Raw genomic sequence first — 24,643 nt, 5'->3', positions numbered from 1 at the left:
GTCCCATCTGCTGTATTATTTTTGTCATTTGTTAAAATGCGTCATACAAGACTGGCGGTCTCTGAGCGGGTGTATGGCATAAAGATTGCTAGCCGGGTGAGAGCAAGCGCCAACCTCACCCGTAGCGCTTTCCCATCCGCTCAATCACCGCTGACCTCGCAAGAATAAAACCGCCTTCCTCTCGCTCGAACTGTGCTCTACCTTTCCTTCTCTCTTCCAGCAACTGGAAAGTCGCATCCACTTCTACCACATCATCCATCAACCAGTATGTCTATAGTCGCCAAGATTGCTGCGATGCAGCGACATCGTGCCGCCGCCGCCGAGACCCCAGATGATCTTCTGGATGTGAGAGTCACTTCCGAATCATCAACTACCCCAAGGATCGGCCAGTCTACCATGGACACTGGACTCCGAGGTCTATGCCAGTCCACGCAGTCTGTGGGTCTAGAAGATCATGTAGCCACCGAGGTCTCAGAAGAAGCCCCCAATATGATGCAACTCAGCACAGACTCAGAGAAGCTCGCCATTGCTGAAGACAATGCTGAAAACTCACCTCTTCTCCGTCTGCCAGCTGAGATCCGCAACACCATCTACGACCTGGTTCTCAGCTCTCACCGCGACTTCCACACCTTCGATGTCGCACGCCAGAAGAGTGTGCGGCAGAATGGTGGAAGCGAAACTACTATACAACAGCTCGCTTTGTTGCAAGTGTGCCGCCAACTCTACACCGAAACCAATCTTATCGCCCTCAACTCCACTCCCTTCGCCTTCGGCTCCGTCACCGACTTTTCCAAATACATCGCGCAGACGCTCCTCCCACCCCAAATTTCTGCCATCAGCGTGCTCAAATGCCCGTTCCGCGAGATCTACTTCCCGGGCTTCGGCGTAAACTCCGCTTTCATCGGTCTCGTTCGTGACAGTTTACGTGGGCTGAAGGTGCTGGTACTGTTTGGAGTGAGGAGTCAGGCCGTCGAGGAGGAGGCGATGCGTGTCATAGAGAGGAAGATCGCGAGGGAGATTAAAGAGGGGTGCGGGGAGCTAGAGGTGAAGGTTGTGTTGACGAGGAATGGTTTGGAGTGGCGCAAGGAGGTCGCATCGGTCTGTGGCCGTGGAGAGCGCAGTTTGGGCGCAGAGTGATGGGTGGCTTCGTCCTTTCATGACACTTTGCTGCGAACAAGTCAAAAGCTGTGTACCATTAGACATGGATTAGTATTGCGTGCATTCAATCACCACTCAACATCCGCAAACACAAGATCTTCCTTTCCACCAGTTTTATTTATCTATCTATCCTACACTATCTGATGATCTCTACCGCAGCCTTAAGACTCCGTAAATGGGCAGTCCGCAAAGAAGGAGAAGGGGGGAGATCAAAATCAGTCGCCAGATAAAAGAAGAAGGGGGGAAATGGAAACCCGCTCAAACAAACAAAGATCCTTTGTTTTTTTGTGGAGTTTCTGTTCTGTTCGAGGCGCTATCCCGCACCCAGTGCGGTAAAAGGGAGAGTGAAGAGCAAGGCCGTAAATGCATGCGTGCCCGATTATATCTTCTCAATTCCTCCTCTTGTCATAACAATCGTGAATCGCTGTTCGAAGAAACACCCAGTGTCCAGACGCCGGCTCAATGGAAAATTACTCCTTCTGTGTAAGTACAGGATGTGAAAGACGGCTATACAAGTGCCCGCTAATCGTATACAATGCAGTGCGGGAATTACTGCTGGTTCCCGAAGCCCATAAAGTTCAAATCATCCAACGTAGTGGTGGGCTCAATGTATTGGGGGTCGAACTGGCCTCCAACCTGGTTGAAATCGGGAAAGAAGTTGGCCGTTTGGTTGAACGTCATCTGGCTGGGTGGCGCAGTGTCGAACAACGTGAAATCCTGGCCGGGGCGACTGAAGCCTTGCATGGTCATGTCCATGTCACCGCCAAAGCCCTCATCCATGTCTGGTGAGTAGAGGGTGATGTCAGGCTGAGCCATGGGTGATAGGTGTGGCAGACCGTTCATGTTGTTATTCGTCGCAAATGGCAGCGGCGCGAAGTCGAACGCTGTGCTCATTGGGGTTGGCTGCTGGTAGCCCGTGTTGAAGTTTGCGTTCAGTGCACAGGCGTTGTAGATGTCGTTGTGGTTGATGTGGGTGTCTTCTGGCGTCACAGCATCGTCGAAGGATGTGGGCTCAACGGGCGAATGTCCTGACGAGTATGTGAAGTGAGAGCCATCGGTGGTGATCGAGTCACGACGGAAGTCATCTTGGTAACCGTGAGCACTCATAGCCGGCGTTCCGAAGCCATAGTAGTCAAAGTTCTCGATCATGGGCACTTGAGGCGAAGCAGCGAATGGTGTGATAGGTGTAGTCATGGTCGCCGACATGGGTGTACCGATAAAGGGAGTGAGAGGGGTAGCGGGGCTGTGCTCGCTGCCAGAAGCGCCCTTCTTGCGACCGTTGCTCTTGGAGCGAACATATTCCCAGCCATGAGCCTTCTCCATGTGCTGCTTGCAGTTGGACTCGCGCTTCGAAGCGTACGTGCATGGGTGGTAGAGACACTTGTACTGAGCAGGGGCAGCAGAGTGCTTGTCGTTCATGTGCCTATCACGCTCCTTCTCAGTCGGCCAGCCGAGTTCGAAGTACTTGCAGTTCTTCTCGTCGCACTTCCATGGGCGAGAGTGAGTCTTCTCGTGCTTGGTCAGGTCGCATGGTCGCTTGAACTCCTTCTTGCAGTCACGGCAAGTGTGCATCACGTCTCCGGGTTTCTCGGACTTCCGTCGTCGCGCCATGGATCGGGTTACTTCGTCCTCGTCCATGCTGTCCTCGTCGGCGTCCGACAGACGACGCTTGATCCTGAATGCGTTTGAAGCATCCACCGACATGGGGATGACGTTACCGTTCTTCTCCCGGACGAGCTCGACAGGACGGCCGTTGTGGCTGATGCCACCGCGGAGGGTGATCTTCTCATCGCTACATAATTTTTGATTAGCGCGGGCGAATAAAAAGTCGGCGGCGCGATCATACCGTGAGTAATCCATCTCGTCCAGATCCTCACCCTTGGTCTCTTTTTCTCTGGTAGCAGCCATGATTGAAGCGTATCGTCTAATCTGTTCCATCAAATCGAGGAAGTAGCCGTCAGTATAAGGGCGGTCGGTTGGTAGTCGCTGGTCTTGTTCGGAGATGTACTGGACGGTCGTAGCCAAAAGTTGGATTGATCGTTGGCAAAAGCGGAGGTACGAGTCCGGGGAAGCCGACAGCTCCTTTAAACCACGAAAAATGCAATAAGCTTCTGCACTTTGAGAAAGACAACGGGTGATTCCACTTACCGGTGCGAGGAAGACGAGGGTCTTCTCGAGGTCACGGAGGTTGCGGATGTTCTTCTCACCTATGCGTCGAGGGACGTCCTTGACGAGGGAGTGGAAGTCCTTGAGAGACTCCTCGGCGAGAATGGGCTTGATGATGTAGTCGTGAATCTGCTTGCACGTGTGCTCGCCGAGCACGTGATCCTCTTCTTGGAAGGTGAGCGATGAGAAGGACCTGGTGACAGCCGAATGCGTCGAGCTGATAGAAGTGCTGATGGAGTCACGGACGCTCGAGCGCTGGGAGCGAATCTCGTCTTTATATATGTTAGTATGTGGGGCGTTCTCATCCAAGACGGGTGGCTGCAGTGACTCCTTACCGTATTTCGATCCACTGATGCTGGAACCCAGACCGCTGTCAGAAGCGTGGTCGTGGGGGCTGCGTGCAACTGCAGTAGGCTTTGGGTCGATGTCCATTGGGGTGTGGTCCAATGGGGCGCTGTCGAGGACAAAGCTCGGGACAGGAAGAACCTCCGGATCGTTGAGAAGGTCGCAGCCGGTAACAGTGCTCTTATGGCCAGCGACCCTCGCTTCGAAGTCTTTGAGCAGGTTGGTGACGCGACGCACGTTAGGGTCCTGGATGGAGTCGTTGACTAGCTCTTCCAGCCGGTCAGTGTTGGTAGGCGAGCGGCGGGGCATGCAGAATCGGTCCACCTCGCAGATGTCGGACGAGATATGGGTTGGCGACGAGAAAGTGCCGCTCTTCCTTAGCTGCATGCCATGGGTGCTCAGAGGGGATGCGGAACCCTTAAGAGGACGGCGGCGGGGATGACGGTTCTGGTCGTGGGGTGCAGACATGTTGAGTATGACTGGTCGTCGTACCGGTTGAAGTGGGAAAGGCGGCCTCAGGTGAGTCACGGACTGCACAGTTTCCCAAGCCCGGCGATCCAAAGAGACCAAGTGTGAGTGGTTATCAGAGCCCAGATCACGTTTTCATTGACCGGGGATAGTGGAACCTTTGCGACCGCGGAAGCTAGCAGCTGATAGGCTAGGGTGATGATGGTGATGCAGCGAGCGAGGAAAGGGCGCTGAGTCCTTTGGTCTGGTGTCGGAGGAGACGTGCAGGTATATAGGAAGGCGCAGCACGTGGAGTGAGACGGGCGGCGAGCGGCAAAAGAGGCACAAGGGCGGCGGGTCTGCGGTGCAAAAAGAGGACGAGGAGGGAGGCCTGAGGGATTAGGATTTGAAGCAAGAAGAGATGTCGAGCAGCGCGGGCTGGGGGGATAGGTGGTTCAAGAGGGAAGGAACGGGTTGTCGTCGCTTCCTCCAGTAAGTGGAGTTCAACTCCAGGCAGCAGTGCACGGACATCTGACGTTCCGCGCAGTCAGCCCCTGCTCGGATCCTGAATACGAGCTGCATACCATTATTCGCCCATTTGCACAATAGCAGCCATCCGTCTTCTGCGTATCTCTGCCGTGTCTGTTGATGCTGGAGGTGATTGCGAGAGTTATATCATCCTTCACCGCAATCCTACTGTGGTAAAAGACACTGAACCACGAGAATTGTGCTCCTTCCAGCGGTGACAAGACCCTGGCCAGAAACCGGTCAACCCAAGAAGCGCAGGAACGGCTGCTAGTGCACGCGTATCATTGGTGAATGGCGTCAGGCGCCCTATGGGTGGAGGCTTTGAAGGGCGGCAGGGCTGTGCATGGATGAAGCGACTTCGCCATCCTCACCACTTCTGGTGGATCAGCTGCTAAACACAACTAACACGTCGCTACTGATAAACCCGCCGTCCCCGCTCCCTGGAATTGCACATTTGCGCACGCCGTCCTACCCGCTTTTTCCGTCGCTGCGCAATTGCACTGTGTCCTGATGTTCTGGATGTCGGCCCATACGTATGCCGCATCCTTCGATTGGGCGAGTCGCGCAGGACGCCTTTTCACCGGAATCGTGGGGGCCAAAAACACGTCGTCAACCTGCATGTGATTTATAGGGCTGCACATGCAGGGCGGAGAGATGTTGATATTGAGGGAGTCACACATATAAGACCCATGGCGGGGTACTCCGGGACTAAGTATAGGCTTGTTGGTTGTCTCACACTCTCTACGCAGGTCGCCACCCCAGACGTTGGATGCACCCTCTCTCTCACGACTCGCTGCGGACAAAAGCCGGATATTTAAGCGCGGACATATCTCTCACCGATTACGTCGTAATGACTAGCATTCAAAATGTCTGTTCCTATCGCAAGCTACTCCGTCCATCTCAGACTTCACTGCACTTCCTTCCTTTTGCAAAAGCATGCACCGATGACTCGTCAGATCGCTCTACACTCATACTCCGATCTCATGGGCCGCCAGTTTCAAGTTTTCAATCTTCTTTCCTCCAAACTACGACACTGTCGCAACTTCACTGCTTCGACAGACATCTCCAGAGTCTCTAACGCGACTCTATACCTAGTACAACACAGTACCAAATATCACGTGTCTTAAAGTGCTGTCACGCTCCTCTAGCTAAATTTATGCAGCATCCTGGTCGCCGGCATCACGTACCAGTAAGAAAAGCTGTTCGCTATCATGATCATTCATGCTGATTCCTCAACCACCTCCAAGGGAAAAATTTGAACACCTGTCTAGCTACAGAGAATGGTAGAAGTGAAGAAGCTAGAACTTGAAATTACGTGAAGATTTTGATATCTTTCGTTTCTATACTAATGTAGACAGCAGGCGGCATCGCATCCACTCAGCTCATTGCATGTATAAGGTGTTCACGACACGTTACTAGTAGGTCGATAGAGTAATCCTGATGCCAACCCCATCGGCGCGCAGAGATTTGCCTAACCAGTATCTCCAAATCTAACAACCTCGTTCTTTCATCCGCAATGTTCCAGCTATGCAAGGTCACGATCCTACAAACTTCCCTCACAACCCAGCCCTTTCCATTCCAATCTTTAAATTCGCCTCGCCGTGCTCTTTCAACCTCTTCAGTACGCGGCTGTGGTATCTTTCGCTTTGTAGTGTATGCATCTTGATAATCCCTCTTATGCATCAGAAAATCGTTTATGTTGAATCCAAACTGCTCCATCGTAAAGTCTGCAATGTATTCCGCTCCGGTTTGGGTTCTGATATTGAAGACGCTGTGGCGAACAAATGGATCTGGCTGTTCCCCTTCCAAATGATAGACAACGTAAGGCTTGACTTGAACGGCGAGCCAAGTTATCGTCGCTCCTATTTCTTTAAACACAGGCTCGAGATAGATGAGAAAGAGTTGAATGCTGAAGTCGCAGTGGTTGTACTTGTTGCGCGCTAGCCGTTCTAGAAGGGATACGTCAGGAGGATGGGCATGAGGACCAATGCCATATATTAACCTTCGATTGCTATCTCGAACTGGGACTTCGGTAATGATGAAAGGTCTGTTCCATCCTGTTGGCACCCAAGGGACGTGGTAAACAGAAGGTCTGCGCTCGTACTCCAGTACTAGATTGAATATATGCCAATATAGCAAGAGTATCGATCGAATGCGACAGTATTCGTCCAGTGATTGGCATGTCCACGGTAGTGTAGTTATGAAGTTCGTTGCCGTTGGAAAGTGTTGTAGAGATGTTGGAGGTGCGTGATGTTCTGCCAACAAGGGGGGCTTTGGGGTCGCTGGAGGTGTGGGAGGTTCTGTTGGCTCTGATGGTATCACGCTGCCCCGACGGCGGCAGGAGAAGGTGGGAGTTGGAGGAGGTGTCGGCTCTGATGATATTACGCTGTCCCGACGACCACGAGGGAAGCTGATAGTTGGAAGAACCTTGCGTGTGGAGTTATCATCCAACATCGGAAGGGGCGAAATGGACATGATGATTCCTCGGGCTGTGATGACTGTGAATCTGCTAATACAAAAGAGGAGACGATCTAACGCAGTTTATATACCGCGTAGGTTTTGCATACCACAGGGCGATATGATGGGCTTCTGTGGATTGTCCTGCGGATTTTCTATGTCGAGCCACGGCACCGGGCAATCGCCCAATACGCTCTTTTCACTGTCAAATCCAACACTGCATCTGAGCACCGGGAAACTCTACCTAGATATAGAGCGAAAAGCCTTTTCGCTGTATTTCTTGGGCACACACCGTCCATCCTGTGGTCCCGCGATCACGCTTCGCAAAGGCGTTACTAACTCAAATAGCTCGCTTATAGGCACTACCAGACATTTGAACTAGACGAATTCGGTATTCTCCATACCGCAGGTCTTTGGCTGGTAGTCGCTCTATACTCCGCCGTGGTAATCATGAGATTGCGAGGAGATTAGATCGCGCCGCAGTACGTTTGGGCCGTGATACGCGGGCCAGAGACAGGCAGAAGATCTTGACACGCATATCGGCCGATGCTTTGCGTTAGTTCTGGTATATGTAGCGTCGCGTGCAATCCATAGATACGCGTACCATGGTAGTGCGATAGATGCTGTTACCTTTCCCCACGATCCTATCGGTGCGCGACAGACCTCCGCCAACGCTGTTGCAACTACATCCTAGCACCATGTTCGGCCAACTACCTAGGTGTCCTCCAAACCAAGCAAAAACTCAATTTCGCGTGTGGTTGACAACATGCAGATAAACCGCGGGACGCGGCTCCTGAAACCTCCATTATGGATTTTGCGCACAACATTGCTTCGGGCAAAGAATCGCGGTCTTCGCCAAAAACCAACGTCGAAGCCATGACCGCGTAAGAGGGGATCTATCACGCTATGTATAGGAACATGCAGGTTTCCCGCGCGCAGTGGATCAGGAGAACCACCATGTGACATCAGCGTGCTCCGCGTTAAGCGACCTGACCCTGAAGGTACTAGCGCCCAAACTCTGGGAACAGCCAACGCCAATGAGACGCCGGGCAGTATAGTTCCGTTTCATGAGCCCCGTCGAGCTCAAACCCCTCGCGATGCCGTTGCCGCCGTCGTCGTTCTGACTGTTCAACCCTCTCTCTTTCCGAGGCGAGTCTTTGTCGCTCTCGTCTTTCTTGTCGCTCTCTCTCGCTGCTTATCCTTAGGTCTCTCGCGGCCGTTACAATCTCTCTATAGGTTCACGCTGGTTCGTGCCTACACGCTCACTCCCCTCGCGGTCACATCGCGTAATCGCGCATTCGAAGCGTTCGCAAACGAGTTTTTCAGGTCGATTATTTGAGTTTTCTTGCAAGATGTTGGGTTTTCACAGAAGAACGAGGTCTTTAATACCGGTTAAGGATTTGGGCAAATATGATAAGGTGGCTATGGTTGAGGAAGAGGAGCAGCGGGATGTAGAAGAAGAGATGGAGAGTCACAACGCGCCAGACGGTGCCGATAAGTCGCGGCGGACGCAATTGATGCTGGTGTACCTCATCTTCCTTGCTGAAGCGTAAGTTCTACTATACATCTCATATGAGATGACCCGTTTCTTCCGGCTTGTGTTGACATTGGCGTAGCATCATGGCATCAAGTCTCCAGCCACAGCTCCAAATGCTCCTCTCGTCCTCCGACTACTGCGGCACCCTCTCCTCGTCATACCTCCGAAGCATACTCGACTGCGCATACGCATTTGGTGGAACAACGGGTCTGTTCTGGGGATACCTCGCCGACCGCATGGGAAGACGGCGCGTTACGCTCATCGGGCTCTGGAGCATGTTTGCATGCTGCCTGAGCATGGGATTTGCGACCAGTCTTGTCAGCTGCACAATCTTCCGCTTCGTCGCTGGCATGGTTAGCTCGGCAATCGTATGCACGACCCTGACCATGATTGGAGACTTGAGCACATCGGCAGAGGAGAGGGCCAAGAACGTCGCCCGGCTACCTACCATTTCTCTGGGTGGCTCCATGGGCCCTATCATGCAACTCATGGTATCGGAGAGCCTGCAAGCATACAACATGGTCTGGCAAGACTACCCAACACTGGGCTCTGAGCTAGCCTGCGGAGCTGTACTGTTTGGCATCGCGCTCACGGCGAGCATCTGCCTCAAGGAAACGCTTCCCCACCACAACGACCGCTCAGCAGACCCCGTTGACATGGACTGCGAAAAGGCCGCTTTCCTCCGCCGCGACTCAGAAGACACCAACGTCACTCTCGTCGACTTTGCTCGCCCAGATCCCATTACCATCTCGCAGTTCCTCCAGGCTCCTTCCCTCATGGTCCTCCTATCCTCTTTCTGCCTCCTCTCGCTCCACGCCTCGACCTTTGACGTCGTCCTCCCCCACCTCGGCCACAGCAGCACAGACCAAGGCGGCATGGGCATCTCCTGCGAATGGCTCAGCATCGTCGTCCTCTGCGTCCGCGGCATGGCCGGCATGGTACTCTTCTACGCCATCCCCTACGCTACGGAAAAGTACGGCCTCGTCAAGCTCTACCGTTCCGTCTCCGCCATGCTCCCCGCAACCTACGTCCTCACACCCATCCTCGCCATCGTAGTCACCTGCTCCGGTCTCGAACCCGTCATCTCCACCTTCTCCATCTTCGCCCAACACCTCCTCACTGGCGGGGCAAACGTCGTCGTCTCTCTCCTCGTCCTCAACACCACACCCGATGCCTTCTCCGCCGGCACCGTCGTCGGCATGATGCAAGTTGCCAGTCTGTTCAAGGCTTTCGCCGTCGCTGTCAGTGGAACAAGCTACTACTTTAGCGACGACCTCAGTGTGCAAACAACAAACTTCGCGCTCTGGACTTGCCTCGCTCTCTTCGGCATCGTCGGCGCGGGTCTCGCGTGGTTCGTCCGCGAGAGACCGAGTGTGGAGAAGGATTTCCCTAGCGAGGTTCTCTGCTGGGAGACTTGCTTTGATGCTGATGCGGAGAAGCAGTTTAGTCTGGAGGATGTCCAGGAGGTTTGATTGATATCACATCATCATCTGTCCGTTGTATGTCTTGATGTACCAATAGCGCGTCGACATTGAGTGTTTTTCCTATTCTTTCGTTTGTTTGTCGTGTGTTATGCTGTTTATCCATCGGTCTCCTTGTGTTTGAGTTCCGAACTCTGCTTCTTGGGTTGTATGAGTATATAAGCAAAACATCGTATTCTGGCTTGTGAGCCAGCCATTTACCTTGATAAAACTTCCATGACTTGCAAATGTGATTTGATCGATTCAGCAGTGACCCTCGGCGCGCCTGTACATGCAGCATAAACAAAAAGTGTGAAAGGGACCGAAAGGGACAGGAACCCTTGGGTTGCTAGGTTGAACTGCTCTGAGGGCACATATTCTCCCGCTCTTAAGTTGGCAATGCTGGAAGCAATGACAAGGTATGACATCTCGCTGTTAAACTTGCTCAATGTCACAATTTGTTAGAAAGGTTGGAGAGCTACATGTCAAGAATGGCATTTCACGACATCAAGCACCAAAATGAAAGAAGTTTTTGAAATGCGATCGTTGTACTATCGACGACTAAGATGCCACGACGGGCCTACATCAAACCGAGTGATTGAGTATCTCTAATCAAACAACTTTTACCCATGAACGCCATACCCGAAGGCCGAAAACCAGATCCGATGATCATATCACATCATATCGTACGGCAGCTCCATTACTTACTCTCCGAGATAATCAAAGCAGATACACGAAAGGATGTGAAAGGCGATGACTCAAACGAGACGCTTAGTCGAAGCTCTTCTTCTGTCCCTGGAAGTCGCCGAAGCCACCACGGTTGAATGAGCCACCGCGGCCGCCACGGTCACCGCCACGGCCACGGCCGCCTCCGCGACCACCACCGAAGCCACGGCCTCCGCCACGACCACCGCGGTCGCCGAAGCCACCACGGCCGCCGCCACGTCCACCGCGACCACCACCACGGCCACCGCCGAAGCCACCGCCGCCACCGTTGTCCTCACGAGGTTGAGCGTAGTCGATGCGGATGGCACGGCCACCGATGTCCTGGCCGTTCAAAGCCTCAAGAGCGGCAGTAGCCTCCTCCTGGGAACCAAAGTCGACGTATCCAAAACCCTTGAGGGAGCCGGTGTCACGGTCAGTGGGAAGAGAGACACGGGTGATGTTACCGTACTCCTGGAAGACCTCCTGGATGCTCTCGTTGGAGCACTCGAATGAGACGTTGCCGAGGAAGAGGGTGCTGCTGGGAGGGCTGCGCTTGTCACCGTACTTGTTGGCACGGGCGCCGTTGGCATCAGGCTTGGCACGGGGAGTGCTGAAGTCGACGTTGAGCTGACGGCCGTCAAGCTCGTACTCGTGCATCTCCTTCTGTGCCTTGGCGGCGTCGGCAGCGTTGGCGAACTCGACGTAACCGAAACCCTTAGCACGGCCAGTCTCGCGGTCGGTGATGACACGGCAGCCAACAATCTCACCGAAGCCCTCGAACTCGCGGCGGAGCCAGTCCTCGTCGATGTTCCAGCTCATGTTGCCAACGAAGAGGTTCTTGATACCCTCCTCAGCGGCGGGCTCCTCAGTCTTGGTCTTCTTGACAGCGGGGGCAGCGGCCTCCTCAGCCTTGCGCTTCTTGGAGGGAGCCTCCTCGCTCTCGGAAGCGGAGGAGTCGTCGGAGTCGGCGTCAGAGGAATCGTCAGAGTCGGAGGTGGAGGTGGCCTGTCAAAGTTAGTCTACGTTGAGTGATGGGAAGATAATGAACTAACCTCAGCCTTAGCGGCGGGCTTCTCATCCTCAGACTCGCTGCTGGAGTCGCTGTCGGAGTCGCTGGACTCAGCCTTGGCTGCGGCCTTCTTTACACCGTTGGCCTTGGCCTTGGGAGCAGGCTTCTCATCCTCGCTGCTGTCGCTGTCGCTGTCTTCCTCGCTGCTGTCGGAAGAGTCAGAATCGGAGTCGGCCTTAGCAGCGGCCTTAGGAGCAGCCTTGGCAGGAGTCTTCTTCTGCTCGACCTCCTCCTCGCTGCTGCTCTCAGAGGATTCTTCGCTCTCGCTCTCGCTCTCAGACGAAGAATCAGACTCAGGCTCTGGGGTGGGAGCCTTCTTCGACTTCTTCTTGTCCTTGACGTTGGAAGCAACTGACTTGGCAATGTCCTTGCTCTTCGACTTGGGAGTAGCAGCGGGCTTGGTGACGCGACCAGCCTTGACGCTCGCGAGCTCAGACTTCTTCTCCTTCTTGGACGACTTGTCCGCGACCTTGGTCTTGCCCATTTTGATGATAGGTAACTAGATCTACAACGTATTAGTATTGTGAAACGTGCGACGAGAGCGCCGATGATGTGCGACAGAAAAAGGAAAGAGAGGAGCCGACGGCATGAAGCCGTCGCTCGGGCGCTGATGCCAAAAGGTCATCGTATGCGCCAGCCTGCTGGTCTGATTGTCTCAAATTGCGAAAAGCCCACTGGTATCTCTCGAGACCGCACGAAGCGGGTATCCCTCAAGCCCACGGAAAGCCCACAAGAGCCCACAGATACCGAGCTTCAAGGCATGTGTTCCCACAAGCGCCGAGAAGACGGAAGATTAACCCTCATAGTAGCAAAAAGCCCTCAGGATGATCTTGCCATGCCCTGACGAGCGGCAGGCGTGCCCTCTGTAATGTGTGTTAAGGAAAAGCCAAACGTTGCCCACTGACTTGTAATTTGATCTGGTACTGGATGTTGCCCTCAGTAGCCCACTTGAGAATCGCGAAAGCCCTCAGTGTAGATTTCGAACGGTGAAAGTTCGAAAGAAGTTGTGAAGAAGGTTGATGGTAGGTAGATGCAAATGGCTGGGAGCGCGCAGTTTATGTAGCGGAAGGATCAGCATCGAACTTTTCAGCGGATCTGAGGCCCGAGCGCGGCGCTAGGAACGCGTTTTCTCGAGGTACGCTAGATTCGCCCCACGCGAACTCCATCCAACGGCGACGGCGGTATTTCCCTCAGAGATCTCAGGGTCTCAATATGACTGGGATTTATTCGAATGGAAAGTAGATGGAATGAATCTTGTGCGGTAATGCTAGGAATCCCGCACACTCAAAGTTTCCTCCGGTCCACACCTAGATATGTCCTACCTACATAGAGGAGTTCAACCATGCACGAAATTTTATCAGAGAACACACATGGTCTGCACAGCAGCAAAAAGGATCAATCTCAGATAGAATGTTTGCCGAGGTTGCCCACTGTGCCCTCATAATGGTGCTCACAGCAGCTTGATTATGCCGCAACCTATATGTGATTTTGAAAGCATCAGTTACCTACAAACGTGCTATATACGTTAAGGCTCCATCACGAACCAAAGCTACAGAGCAGCTAGTCTAGGCAATAGCCTGGACCAAGAGCGCTGACTCTTCTTCGTCCGAAGAGATCTGGGTATCGAACTCTTCAAGGGCTCGAATGCAGGGCACAAGCTAGCGCAGAAGCGGTAAAGCGTAGAATCTCCGCCACGAGTCCTCGATGCCGTCCGGGCCCTCACCAAGCTCACCCGGGCAGCTCCAACATGGCATCTCCAGCAGCCCACAAGCCGCGACGGCGGCGAAATATTGGAGAGGGCTCTCTCGCCCAGGTTGCACACGGTACACTGGATCTCGACCACTCGACCAACGCACGGAAGCCCGCGTTTCCTCTCGTCGCGTTTCTCTGGCCAGCCAAAGGCACCGTCTCGCAATGGGTCACGATACCCCTCATTTTGATGGCAGTTGGCCTGTTCAGATGGACTGTCAGTCTGTGGGGCTATTCTGGATTCCAGTCACCACCAATGCACGGTGACTTTGAGGCTCAGCGGCATTGGATGGAAATCACCAAACACCTGCCCGTGTCGAAATGGTACTTTTATGACTTGCAGTGGTGGGGACTGGACTACCCACCTCTGACTGCTTATCATAGCTGGATACTGGGTGTCATGTATGTTGGAGCATTGGATATCAAATACAAGTACTAATCGTTGCAGTGGTTCTGCTATCAATCCCACATGGTTCGCCCTGGACGAGTCGCGGGCGCTCGATGACCCTTCCCTCAAGATATACATGCGAGCCACCGTCTTCGTATCCGAATACCTCATCTACGTTCCCGCGACGATCATCTTCCTCCGCCGATACTCCCGACTGGAGGGCGTCAATATATGGGAGTCGTCAATTGCGCTGGTTGCTATCCTGATGCAACCGGGGACGATCTTGATTGACCACGGACACTTCCAATACAACACCGTTATGCTTGGTTTTGCAGTCGCAACGCTCTCAAGCGTGATCGCTGGAAGACCGCTGTGGGGATGTGTCTTCTTCGTCGGTGCGCTTGGATTCAAACAGATGGCATTGTTCTATGCGCCTGCAGTATTCGCATACCTGCTGGGCATCTGTCTCTTCCCCAGGATCAACATTGTGCGGTTCTTTGCGATTGCGCTGACTACCGTGGCCGCATTTGCCGTGTTGTTTCTGCCGTTCTTGATGGGCGTCGCATACGACAGATATACCCGATTCAATTACGATCCTTTGGAGATGCCCCCACTGCTGACCTTGAGATGGTTCATGTCGCCGTGGAATATGAATGCCTGGTACTACCCATACGTTCTGGAGATGGGACAGGCGATCCACCGCATCTTTCCCTTCTCTCGTGGGTTGTTCGAGGACAAGGTTGCCAACATCTGGTGCACTATCCATACTTTCCACAAGCTTCATCGCTATCCGATCGAGCTACTTCAGCGTCTCGCGCTGCTCGCTACGACCGCTGCGATTCTGCCGCCATGTCTGATCATCTTTGTTAAACCTAAGAAGCAGCTTCTTCCACTCGCGTTCGCGGCGGTCTCTTGGGGCTTCTTTCTCTGCTCATACCAGGTGCACGAGAAGAATGTCTTGCTTCCGCTGTTGCCAATGACGCTGCTTCTCAGTGGAAAAGATGGTTTGCTGCCCTCCACTCGCGCGTGGGTTGGTCTTGCGAACATGCTTGGCGTTTGGACAATGTTCCCTCTACTCAAGAGAGACGAGCTACGGGTTCCATACTTTGTCATATCCCTCTTGTGGGCCTATCTTCTTGGTCTTCCCCCAGTTTCTTTCTCTGCCTACCATGAAGGCAGCCGAGGTGGACTGAATATCTTCAGCAAGATCCTCCACCTCAACATCTACCTGGCCATGATTGGATGGCACGTTGTGGAGGCCTTTTACCCTCCCCCAGCCGACAAACCGGACCTATGGGTTGTCGCGAATGCGATTGTTGGGACGGGTGGCTTTGGTATTTGCTACCTGTGGTGCTTGTGGCGACTTGTTATCAAGAGTGAGCTGTTTGGCGCAGAAAAGAGCAAGACGCAGTAAAAGATTGGATGTTCGTTGGTGCACTTCAGCACTTCTTCAAGATACCCAGGTAGATCATGGAGGGAAGATTTTGGTTCCTCATGTATAGTATTGTACATCGAATCTAAAAACGCGTATCGTGCGCAACGCCACCCATATGCTCGTGTTGTACATGTCGTATACATTTCCGTCCCTCATTGCGCTATATCTTGAAGCCGTATCCAGCCATGCACTTCTTGTAGTCGTCGACGAGGGTGAAGCACTCTTTCTGGGGGTCGTTCGATGTCGAGAAGAGCATGCATTCGTCGCGTTTAGCCTTTTGGTCTGTGCAGACGCAGCATGCTATTCAGGAGTCAGTACTAGAACAGTAGGTACCAAGAAGTTGGGTAGAAACTCACGCTTAACTTTGGCTGGCGCGGCGGTGTCCTTGAGGTCTGAGCCCATGTTGGCAGCGGTTGGCGGTGCTAGAACGCCATCAATTAGCTACTCTGCGTCGCATACATGCCATCATCAAACCGCAAGCATACCTGAGGACATTGTGAGTGTGGGTGTGTGGTGGAGGTGAATTGAAGATGCTTAGCAATCGCAAAAGTTCCCAGGACATGTCATCGGACTCCCGCGGCGCTCCATACGCCACACGAGGCTTGCACGGTTCGGCTAAAACCAACCCTGCAGGCGACAGGGGGTTCTAGACAATGAATCTCAATCAACCCCACTACGTTTTGCGCCCCACGACTCACACTATAAAGTATAAACAACAAACCCGCCCCCCTGTTGTGCTGCATTCCGCTACTATATCCTCACTGTAACTTGCAACGGGGCGTGCGAAAACATGGCTGGCGCAAAGATCTTTTCTATCGAGGGCAAGGGCCTCAAACTCACCACCGCCGAGGATATTGAGCCGCACATCCAGGATCTCAAGAGCAACGACGATGTAGAGGAGATCAAGTTCTTGGGCAACACTCTGGGTATTGGAGCCAGCGAGGCGCTTGCAAAGGTCTTGGAGAGCAAGAAGAACCTCCAGGTATGTTTACAGCCCCGCTCATCGGCGCTGGGATGCCAAAGGCGGACTGACTGACACAAATTCCAGGTCGCAAACCTCGCCGACATCTTCACCTCGCGTCTCCTGTCTGAGATCCCGCCCGCGCTATCCCACCTCCTCACTTCGCTCCTCACACTACCAAATCTCCACACCGTCGACCTCTCAGACAACGCGTTCGGCCTCAACACGGTTGCCCCGCTCGTAGACTTCCTGTCGCAACACACCCCACTCCGGTACCTATACCTCAACAACAACGGCCTGGGACCCGCCGCCGGTGTCCTCGTCGCAGATGCGCTCACCGCACTCGCCGCCAAAAAGGCCGCTGCGCGCAAAGACGGCAAAGAAGTCCCCGACCTCGAACTCGTAATCTGCGGTCGCAACCGCCTGGAGAACGGCAGCATGGGCGCATGGGCAAAAGCCTACGCGGCCAACACGGGCGTCAAGACCATCAAGATGACGCAGAACGGTATCCGTCAAGAGGGTATCTCGCACCTCATTACCAACGGCCTCGCCCACCTGTCCAAACTAGATACCCTCGACCTCCAGGACAACACCTTCACAGCCATGGGCGCAAAGGCCCTCAGCAGCGCCGTCGGCAACTGGACTGAGCTCCGCGAACTCGGCGTAGGCGACTGTCTGCTCAGCGGCCGGGGCGGCGTCGCTCTCGCTGCTGCACTAGAGAAGGGCAACAACAAGAAGGTTGAGGTCCTGCGCCTCCAGTTCAACGACATCAACGCCAAGGGTCTCGCTGGCCTCGCTTCCGCTTCCCACACCGCACTCCCTGCGCTGCGTCGCGTCGAGATCAACGGCAACAAGTTCGACGAGGAGGATCCCAGTATCGAGAAACTGCGCGACGTGCTCGATGCGCGGAAAGAAGAGAGTGGTGAGAATGCGGACGACGACGAGTACTGGGGTCTCGACGAACTAGACGAGTTGGATGACGACGACGAAGATGAGGAGGAGAGTGATGCCGAGGAGAAGCGTGGGGATGCTGATGATGACGAAGAGGGTGTTGAGGTTGAGGAGAAGGCTGCGAGGCAGGTTGCGGCGGATAATGAAGCTGAGGAGAGTAATGTGGGTCAGGAGAAGGATAAGAAGGTTGATGATTTGGCGGATATGATGGCGAAGACGGAGATCAAGTGAGGGAAGGGATGAAGAGTGCACTGGAGGGGACCTTGTCATGCATTTAGCGGCCTGGGTTGGGTTGGAATGGGGAAGGCTTTTTGAGTAGGCATGTAGGAATTGATACCATAGACCTTACTTCTACCGGGTTCACACGAGGTGGTCAAGTGTTGGGACATGATGTTCGGGGGAGGTGTCCAATTTAGAATGTAGTGCGACGTTGCTCTGTATATTGAGAGGGTAAAGTGTGGCTCATTAGGGTGTCCAGCGGACGGATCATCTATGTATAGGTCTATGACTTTGATGCCATCTGCCCATGTCCGGTTATGGTGAATCTCGAATATCACCTACTCCTCTACCATCTTAGATACATCCCCGACATTCACGGACACTCGCATCATGTCACCCCGATGCCTCACTACCTCATCGGTTGTCCGCGTCATAGCTCGGCTCAGCCAGCAACTTTCCGTTCTCGTCCACTCGAACATGACCGTCCTGCACGAGCCTCTTCACGTGGGTTTCGTGCTCGTTATCCTCAAGCTCCTCATCAACCTTGTTAAGGTCCTTGTCGGGCTGTGACTGCTCTTTGCGGTGCTTAGTCGCGGAGGAGTTGGAAACATCGCTGAGAGACTCTTGCCTACGGGAGACGAAGGACTGCGCAGTGGGGCTGAGTGCGCTCTTCTCGGTGTGGCCGTTGGTCGGCATCTCTTGCGACTGGACTGTTTTGGGATTTGGTTGAGTAGAGAAGCCGTTCTCTCGCTTGGGCGAGACAGCAAAATTACCGTCGTGTAGATCGCCGTGATGTTTGGAGCCAGACAGTGTGTCACGGGAGTAGATACCCTCGCTACTGGCGCGGGGACGCTCATCGCAGGCGCGAGCACTTCCGTTGTTGGCGTGGGACTCACAGAGCCCCAAGCATACATGTTCCTCAGTGCCGCGGTTAGCACGAGCGTCGAGAGACTGTGGATTATTCATCCCCGATGCGGCGGCAGTGTCCGCCTCGATCTTAGGCCCCATAGTCATCTCCGCATTGTGGGAGTCATCTTCCTTCTCTTGACGAGATCGTTGCTGAGGTGAGGTGAAGTTCCTACTGTTGGCACGAGATCTTCCGTTGACAGGACTCAAGATAGATCCAGTGCTGCTGCTCAGTGATAGTTGACGCTCGCGTCTGGCTGCAACAGACTGTGCGACTGCGGCAATGCCACCCTTCTCAGTATGACCATGGGCGCGAGCCTCGAGAGAATGGAGATGATCGGCTTCAGCCTTGGTGACAGTGCCTTGCGCAATCTTGGGTTCGATCTTAGCGATTTCCTCCTGGAGCTCGGCTTCGACTTCAGGGTGAGAGGCATCGGTATGGCCGACGGCCTTTTGCAGTTCTATATATCGTCAGTATTTGTCTCGATGTGGAGCGAAGGATCAAGCGGGATGGCATGTAGGAGTAGGCACGTACTGCTAACGATGCTCTGGGCAACACGAAGGACCTCGGTGGTTGCCTCGTCAGGGCTGCCATCTACAGCGATATGCAGGTCCTTGGCGGCCATCAGCAGGGAACGATGAGAAGCCTGAGCTTGACTGGATCCCTTCTAATCCACACCTTGTTAGCAATAGCTAGGGATTCGACGGCGGAGATAATGCGGACCGCTCTGTCGTCACGTGTAGCGACGTTCTCAGATAGAATACGGGCTTCCTCGGCTGTGATGGTGCTCGGGTCTTTTCGCAGCTTCTTGAGGATGGCTTCCAATTGGTCTTGGAATCGCTGCGAAAGGGTGGTAGCATCGCTGCTCGCGTCAGAGGACACCTTTTCGCTGAGAATGTCGCTCATGGTGACTGATAGAGGTAGGGCTGTAGGTAATGCTTGAGTAGAAGAAGCGGTGGCTTGGAGCTGTGGAGAAGAAGGTGAGGTGGTTGTTTGTGTTTGCGTGCTTTATCTGTGACGATGACGTCGCGGGATCGCGTGTGGAAGGAAAGTGCAGGTACAAACAATGAGATCGGACGACTCTGACAGCGGCTCTTTCCCGATGGGGACGAAGGCATCAATGTGTTCATGATGTGTTGCGGAACAATTCTCCGCGTCGTAACTGCCTCTTTGAAACATGCACTGAATGTGCTGCGACAACGCAGGTAAACTATAACATCACATTAAGTACACAGAGAAAATTTGAGAGGGAAAGGATAAGAACATACATAGACTTTAAGTAATCAAGAGCAGCAATATGTGGCTGAGGATAAGATGTCAAGATCTTGATACATGCAGATAGCTAAGGTTACGCCTTGTGAAAGCACGCGGGCCTCAAGTACACATGAAGACATCAAAAGCATCCAAGTTAATCTCCAGTCCTGCCAGATCCTCCCGTTTCCGGTCAGCTGTTTCCTCGCTGTCGTCCGAGTCGCTTGTTAAAGCCATATCCTCAAATGGCTTCCTTGTCACGCTTTTCCATGTACTCATCAAACTCATCATCTTCCTTCGAACTTCAATAATCATTCGCCAACTCATCATATTCCTCGTCAAGGCCGGGTGGCATCGCCAACCCGCCTTGGTCGGGATCGCGTTCAAGACCGTAACCGTAGGGTTCGCCATCGCCGTCTTCTTCGGAATCGTAGTCCTCATCGCTACCGTCCGGCGAAACTGATTTCTCGATTTCGCTCTCGTCGTCCTCGCCCTCGTCCTCGTTATCGTCTTCTGCTTTGGTGGGTTCGGGCACTGGAGCGATTGTCTTGGGTTGCTGCACTTCGGTGCCGCTCTTGTCATTGAGGTCTTTGGATGTCGCATCTTTCTGCTGCAATGCAACATCGTCATTTGGTTCATCGCGAGCTGGGGCTGCTTCCGTAGCTCCAATACTCTCTAGCTCCGCTGTCGATGTTGTTGGGTCCGTAGTGCCTACTTTCTTGGCTTTCTTCACGCCATTAGATGGCTCGCTCGATACGTCGGGCTCTTCGGAAGCTGCGCGCTTCAAGGCTGATGTTTCAGTCATGCTGATTAACTAATTCGTGAGAGATGAATGTGATGGGAGTCCAAAGTTCGAAGGGTCGACGTTGGAAGTTAATAGGGGCTGGGATCAACATGATGACGGAAGAGGCCCTTCGCAGCCCTCCATGGATCGGAAGTGATATCCCAGCTGTTGCGCAGATGAGCTAACCTACCTGGTTGACACGACTTATCGATTTGTCGAGTTAGGAGTTGGTACCGTAAATCGAGCTTGGGAATAAGGAAATTGAGTTGAGAGTCCTAGAGGTCAGACAAGATCTCTCGACGTATTCGAAGCTGTGTTCATGTCTTTAGTCGATACAAATCAGTGCCCGCCATGCTGTGGAGCAATACGAGGGATTGTAAATAACCCATGCTTCACTCAACCGGGCGTGTCGCGCGAGAGCGTTGAAGTCACGGGAAACTTGTTACGACGTGGTGACAATGAAATGCCCGCAGATGACGGCAAGCGATACTTTCAGTTGCTATAGCCGTTGGTAAAAGATGGTGGTTTCCTTACCTCGCAATGCGCGATGACGCGGCCACTGCCGAAAAGCCGAACAGCAGGGATGTCTCCTCACTAGCCCCACCGAAATCCAGCTGTCAAGCCTCACCTACCCACCACCCTCTGCCTGATTCAATGTCCTGCGCCACATATATGTCTACGGAGCCAGAATGGTCAGCGCCCAAGATGTTGCGGCTCGCCAGTCGCACATGGGGACAAACGATCAAGAGCAAGCGCAAGCCGCGCAGATGATCCAGCGCAACTATCGCGGCTACCGGGAGCGCAGGCAGCTCCAAGGCATGGGCCTGGATGCTAGCGCACGTTGGGCAGAGGTGGGAGACGTTCGCACTATATAGAGAGGTGTGGCTAATGGTACCAGGCGATACGCGACGGTTAGCAGTCCACCACAATCTCTACTGCGCCTAAGCTAAACCTCTCAAGCGAAATGGCGCAATGCGACGAAGCCCAAGCCGCGCTCGGAAGACGCGGCTCTGCGCGACAACCTCACTACTCCCGAAGCACGTGAACGAGCGAACTCCATAGCAGCGCGCGAGAAGTGGAAGCGAGTCGGCGAGATTGCGCGACGAGCGGGCGCCGACGACCCCCACGATGCTTCAGAGACGGACGACGAGGATGCGCCCGAGAACCACACGGAACAGCGGCGGAAGCAGAACGAGTCCAAGGCGGAGCGCGAGAAGACTGCCAAGATGATGGACCTCCAGTACTTCCTGGAGATGGTGGACCAGAAGCATCGATACGGCAGTAACCTGAGAGCCTATCACGAGCAGTGGAAGAAGGCAGACACTCACGAGAACTTCTTCTACTGGCTCGACCATGGCGAGGGTAGGCACTTTGAGCATCCGACCGTCTCTAGAGAGAGGCTCGACACAGAGAGGGTGCGCTACCTGTCGCGGGAGGAGCGTCAGAACTACCTAGTCACCATCGACGACGAAGGTCGTCTATGCTGGGCAAAGAACGGAGAGCGCCTAAACACGACCACGGATTACAAAGATAGTGTCAACGGTATTGTACCGGTCGACGATGACACTCCAGCCTACGGTCCCAAAGCAAAGCTGCACTCTGGACAAAGCAAGACCCTGCGGCGAACTTCAATGATCTCGGTGAGCTCAAGCTCGTCTATATCTGAGAGCGATGCGGAGGCAGAGGAGGCAGAACACTACGTCAATGAGGACCTCGACAAAGCTAAGGGCGTTTCGAAACTCAAACATGTGTCAGCCGCGACTATTCTGAACCACCTTCTCCGTAGTTCAGTGAAGCCGAACTCATGGATATTCGTAAGTTGTGCACTCTCCTCCGTCGGCCAGATGTACTAAGCAAGCACAGGTAGCCGACACATCCTTCCGCCTGTACGTCGGGATCAAGCAATCGGGTGCTTTTCAGCACAGCTCGTTCCTCCACGGTGCGCGCATATCTGCCGCAGGTCTGATCAGAGTCAAGGATGGTCAGCTTCGGCGCCTCTCACCCCTGTCCGGCCACTACCGCCCGCCGACGAAGAACTTCCGTGCGTTCGTACATTCCATGAAGGAGAATGGAGTGGACATGTCGCGTGTCTCCATCTCCCGGTCATATGCTGTCCTCGTCGGCCTTGAAGCTTACGTTAAGACACGCAAGAAGTTCAAGCATGGAGTTGAGCACGTCAAGGAGGCAGAGACAAAGGTCGTGCACCCGGAAGAATACGAACGGAAGGTGGAAGAGCAAAAGGATAAAAGCGAAAGCGCGCAACGAGAGCGGCAGTTACTTGCGCAGGAAGCAGAGCGGAAAGAGGCAGAGAAGAAACAGACTAGTCTTGGACGGCGAATATGGAAGAGGCTCAGTCGAGACCGCGGTGAGAACGGCGACCTGACACCCAAAGAACGGGAGGCCGCTAAGCAGAAGAGGAAGAAGTGGTTGAGCAAGTCGGGGGAAGATGTCGAAGATGGGATTGCGCCTGACGGGCGTCGGGAGCCTGCCCCCGCGGTGTGAGCGGCTGGTTGCGATGCGAGCTACGAAGCGGGCTGCTGCTGTTCCTGCATGACCCCAACAGACACCTGGTGCCTTCTACCTGTGGCTTGATTTCGCGTGGTCATGATATCCTCTCTTGTCGATTTGCCTAGAACCATCGGTAGACCTGAAGTCGTAGAACGAATAGCATTCCTAAAGATAGCATGCATGTGGCATTATTCGCGCGTGTCATTGCACGATCATCGCGCGATCAACGTCCGTCTATCGAAAACGCAGAATCCAGGAACCAGAAAGCAGGTAATGGCTTGACTCGGTGGCGGACAATAATTTTCCAAGCGTGCGGACCCCGTTCCGTGCCGCCATCATTCTTACGAACGGCGGCGACTGACATCATACGCGTCGTCACGGACCCAGATTTCCATCTTTGTTTTGGAGGTTGGGAAATGTGTCTTTGTTTGACAACCTGTTATTTGGGCATGACTCGGCAGCGGGCAGGATAGGGGTACCTGAGATGAAGTGATCGATCGTGCGTCTGCGCAGAATTGCTTGTGCAGTTGTGGCGCGAGGATAATTATGGGTACGACGGACATGTCTCGATCGAGACGGCTTGTCGTGATCGAAACCACGTTGTGCATACTCCGGACTACAGTAGACAGCTGCAAGTCAGGGTCAATGAATTGCCCGGAGGTTAGGTACCACGGGAATAGAACGATTGGGTTTGCTGCAGCCTCTTAGCGGTGCGTGGTGTCACTCGCAGTTGGGATGCGGCCAACGTCCCGACCGTTGCGCTGGAGCCCCGCCGTTCATCGCGGCACAGTCCAACTTCACCATGACCACAGCGCAGGCCTCTTCGGACATGAAGTTATTCGGCATCACTCTTCCGAGTTCCGTCTTTCCTGATCTCCGCCCGCCGCAGGGTCCCTCATCTCCCATGCCGTCTTGCATGTCGCGGTGATGGCTGGTGGTGCTCACGATGGTGGTACCGAAGACTGGTAGCATGCAGCGATCGGCCGCCAAAAGGAAGCTACGACCCCGCTAAGCGACGTTTGAGCAGGGGAGCTCCCGACACCATGACGTCAGGCGCCCGACAACATCATACGCGTCGCTGCAACCTGCTTGCACACACGGCACGACTTGCTCTTCCATCCTGCTGCATGCGCCCTAATGATAGGAGGGAAACACTGCCGCCAGGGATTCCGTACCCGATGCTCGACAAGGCCAGCCACAGTGCCGTCGATCGGGCCTGGGCTCTGTGTGCTTTTGCTCCACCAGCTCGTTTCGCACTGCACTCATGCCTGCGAAGGCGTATCGACAGCCCGGTATTGGCTTGCCTGAGATGACACATGTCTCCCCAACCTCACTTCCTGCATGCCATTGGTATCCTTCCTGCAAACTAACCTCGTCCAGTGCAAAGAGTACCGTAGGCAGCCTTTTCGCTAGAGCGTTTCAGCTCCACTTCCGGCTGCAATTCAACTCCAACCCTGGCAGCAGCCCGCTCTCCGCGGTTCATCGACGATGTTAGGCCATCCCATTTCCAGCCACAGGCCGTTCCCACCCCTGCTGCAGCAGCTACCCGCTTGTCTCACCACGCTGAGTGGAGGCCATGCCACCAGGATGCGCTGACGCCCCGCTCGAGGCTGGAGCT

The 24,643-nt window shown here is 54.0% G+C and overlaps 10 protein-coding genes across 10 annotated transcripts; 5 read left to right on the top strand and 5 right to left on the bottom strand.

The window, feature by feature from the left end:
- Positions 1-267: 267 nt before the first annotated feature.
- On the top strand, positions 268-1,137 carry J4E90_009587 (uncharacterized protein; the record flags this gene model as incomplete). The annotated part of the gene is made up of 1 exon (XM_051439106.1): positions 268-1,137. The coding sequence occupies one exon, from the start codon at positions 268-270 to the stop codon at positions 1,135-1,137; it is 870 nt and encodes a 289-aa protein (XP_051287183.1).
- Positions 1,138-1,707: 570 nt separating this feature from the next.
- Positions 1,708-4,137, bottom strand: J4E90_009586 (uncharacterized protein; the record flags this gene model as incomplete). The annotated part of the gene is made up of 1 exon (XM_051439105.1): positions 1,708-4,137. One exon carries the CDS (start codon positions 4,135-4,137, stop codon positions 1,708-1,710), a length of 2,430 nt encoding a protein of 809 aa, XP_051287182.1.
- A 4,316-nt stretch (positions 4,138-8,453) lies between these two features.
- J4E90_009585 (uncharacterized protein) lies at positions 8,454-10,110 on the top strand (the record flags this gene model as incomplete). Its single annotated transcript, XM_051439104.1, has 2 exons — positions 8,454-8,650; positions 8,718-10,110. 2 exons carry the CDS (start codon positions 8,454-8,456, stop codon positions 10,108-10,110), a joined length of 1,590 nt encoding a protein of 529 aa, XP_051287181.1.
- A 759-nt stretch (positions 10,111-10,869) lies between these two features.
- J4E90_009584 (uncharacterized protein) lies at positions 10,870-12,356 on the bottom strand (the record flags this gene model as incomplete). The annotated part of the gene is made up of 2 exons (XM_051439103.1): positions 10,870-11,808; positions 11,856-12,356. 2 exons carry the CDS (start codon positions 12,354-12,356, stop codon positions 10,870-10,872), a joined length of 1,440 nt encoding a protein of 479 aa, XP_051287180.1.
- Positions 12,357-13,619: 1,263 nt separating this feature from the next.
- J4E90_009583 (uncharacterized protein) lies at positions 13,620-15,423 on the top strand (the record flags this gene model as incomplete). The annotated part of the gene is made up of 2 exons (XM_051439102.1): positions 13,620-14,023; positions 14,070-15,423. 2 exons carry the CDS (start codon positions 13,620-13,622, stop codon positions 15,421-15,423), a joined length of 1,758 nt encoding a protein of 585 aa, XP_051287179.1.
- Positions 15,424-15,604: 181 nt separating this feature from the next.
- J4E90_009582 (uncharacterized protein) lies at positions 15,605-15,846 on the bottom strand (the record flags this gene model as incomplete). Its single annotated transcript, XM_051439101.1, has 2 exons — positions 15,605-15,726; positions 15,801-15,846. 2 exons carry the CDS (start codon positions 15,844-15,846, stop codon positions 15,605-15,607), a joined length of 168 nt encoding a protein of 55 aa, XP_051287178.1.
- A 388-nt stretch (positions 15,847-16,234) lies between these two features.
- J4E90_009581 (uncharacterized protein) lies at positions 16,235-17,587 on the top strand (the record flags this gene model as incomplete). The annotated part of the gene is made up of 2 exons (XM_051439100.1): positions 16,235-16,426; positions 16,493-17,587. 2 exons carry the CDS (start codon positions 16,235-16,237, stop codon positions 17,585-17,587), a joined length of 1,287 nt encoding a protein of 428 aa, XP_051287177.1.
- A 402-nt stretch (positions 17,588-17,989) lies between these two features.
- J4E90_009580 (uncharacterized protein) lies at positions 17,990-19,388 on the bottom strand (the record flags this gene model as incomplete). Its single annotated transcript, XM_051439099.1, has 2 exons — positions 17,990-18,942; positions 19,220-19,388. 2 exons carry the CDS (start codon positions 19,386-19,388, stop codon positions 17,990-17,992), a joined length of 1,122 nt encoding a protein of 373 aa, XP_051287176.1.
- A 649-nt stretch (positions 19,389-20,037) lies between these two features.
- J4E90_009579 (uncharacterized protein) lies at positions 20,038-20,538 on the bottom strand (the record flags this gene model as incomplete). The annotated part of the gene is made up of 1 exon (XM_051439098.1): positions 20,038-20,538. One exon carries the CDS (start codon positions 20,536-20,538, stop codon positions 20,038-20,040), a length of 501 nt encoding a protein of 166 aa, XP_051287175.1.
- A 668-nt stretch (positions 20,539-21,206) lies between these two features.
- J4E90_009578 (uncharacterized protein) lies at positions 21,207-23,019 on the top strand (the record flags this gene model as incomplete). The annotated part of the gene is made up of 4 exons (XM_051439097.1): positions 21,207-21,368; positions 21,416-21,428; positions 21,478-22,331; positions 22,381-23,019. The coding sequence occupies 4 exons, from the start codon at positions 21,207-21,209 to the stop codon at positions 23,017-23,019; spliced, it is 1,668 nt and encodes a 555-aa protein (XP_051287174.1).
- Between the last annotated feature and the right edge of the window lie 1,624 nt (positions 23,020-24,643).

Source organism: Alternaria incomplexa (genome assembly GCF_024043165.1).
Source record: "Alternaria incomplexa strain BMP 0042 chromosome Unknown scaffold_16, whole genome shotgun sequence".
NCBI lineage: Eukaryota > Fungi > Ascomycota > Dothideomycetes > Pleosporales > Pleosporaceae > Alternaria > Alternaria incomplexa.
This window is presented reverse-complemented; position numbering and strand designations above follow the sequence as displayed.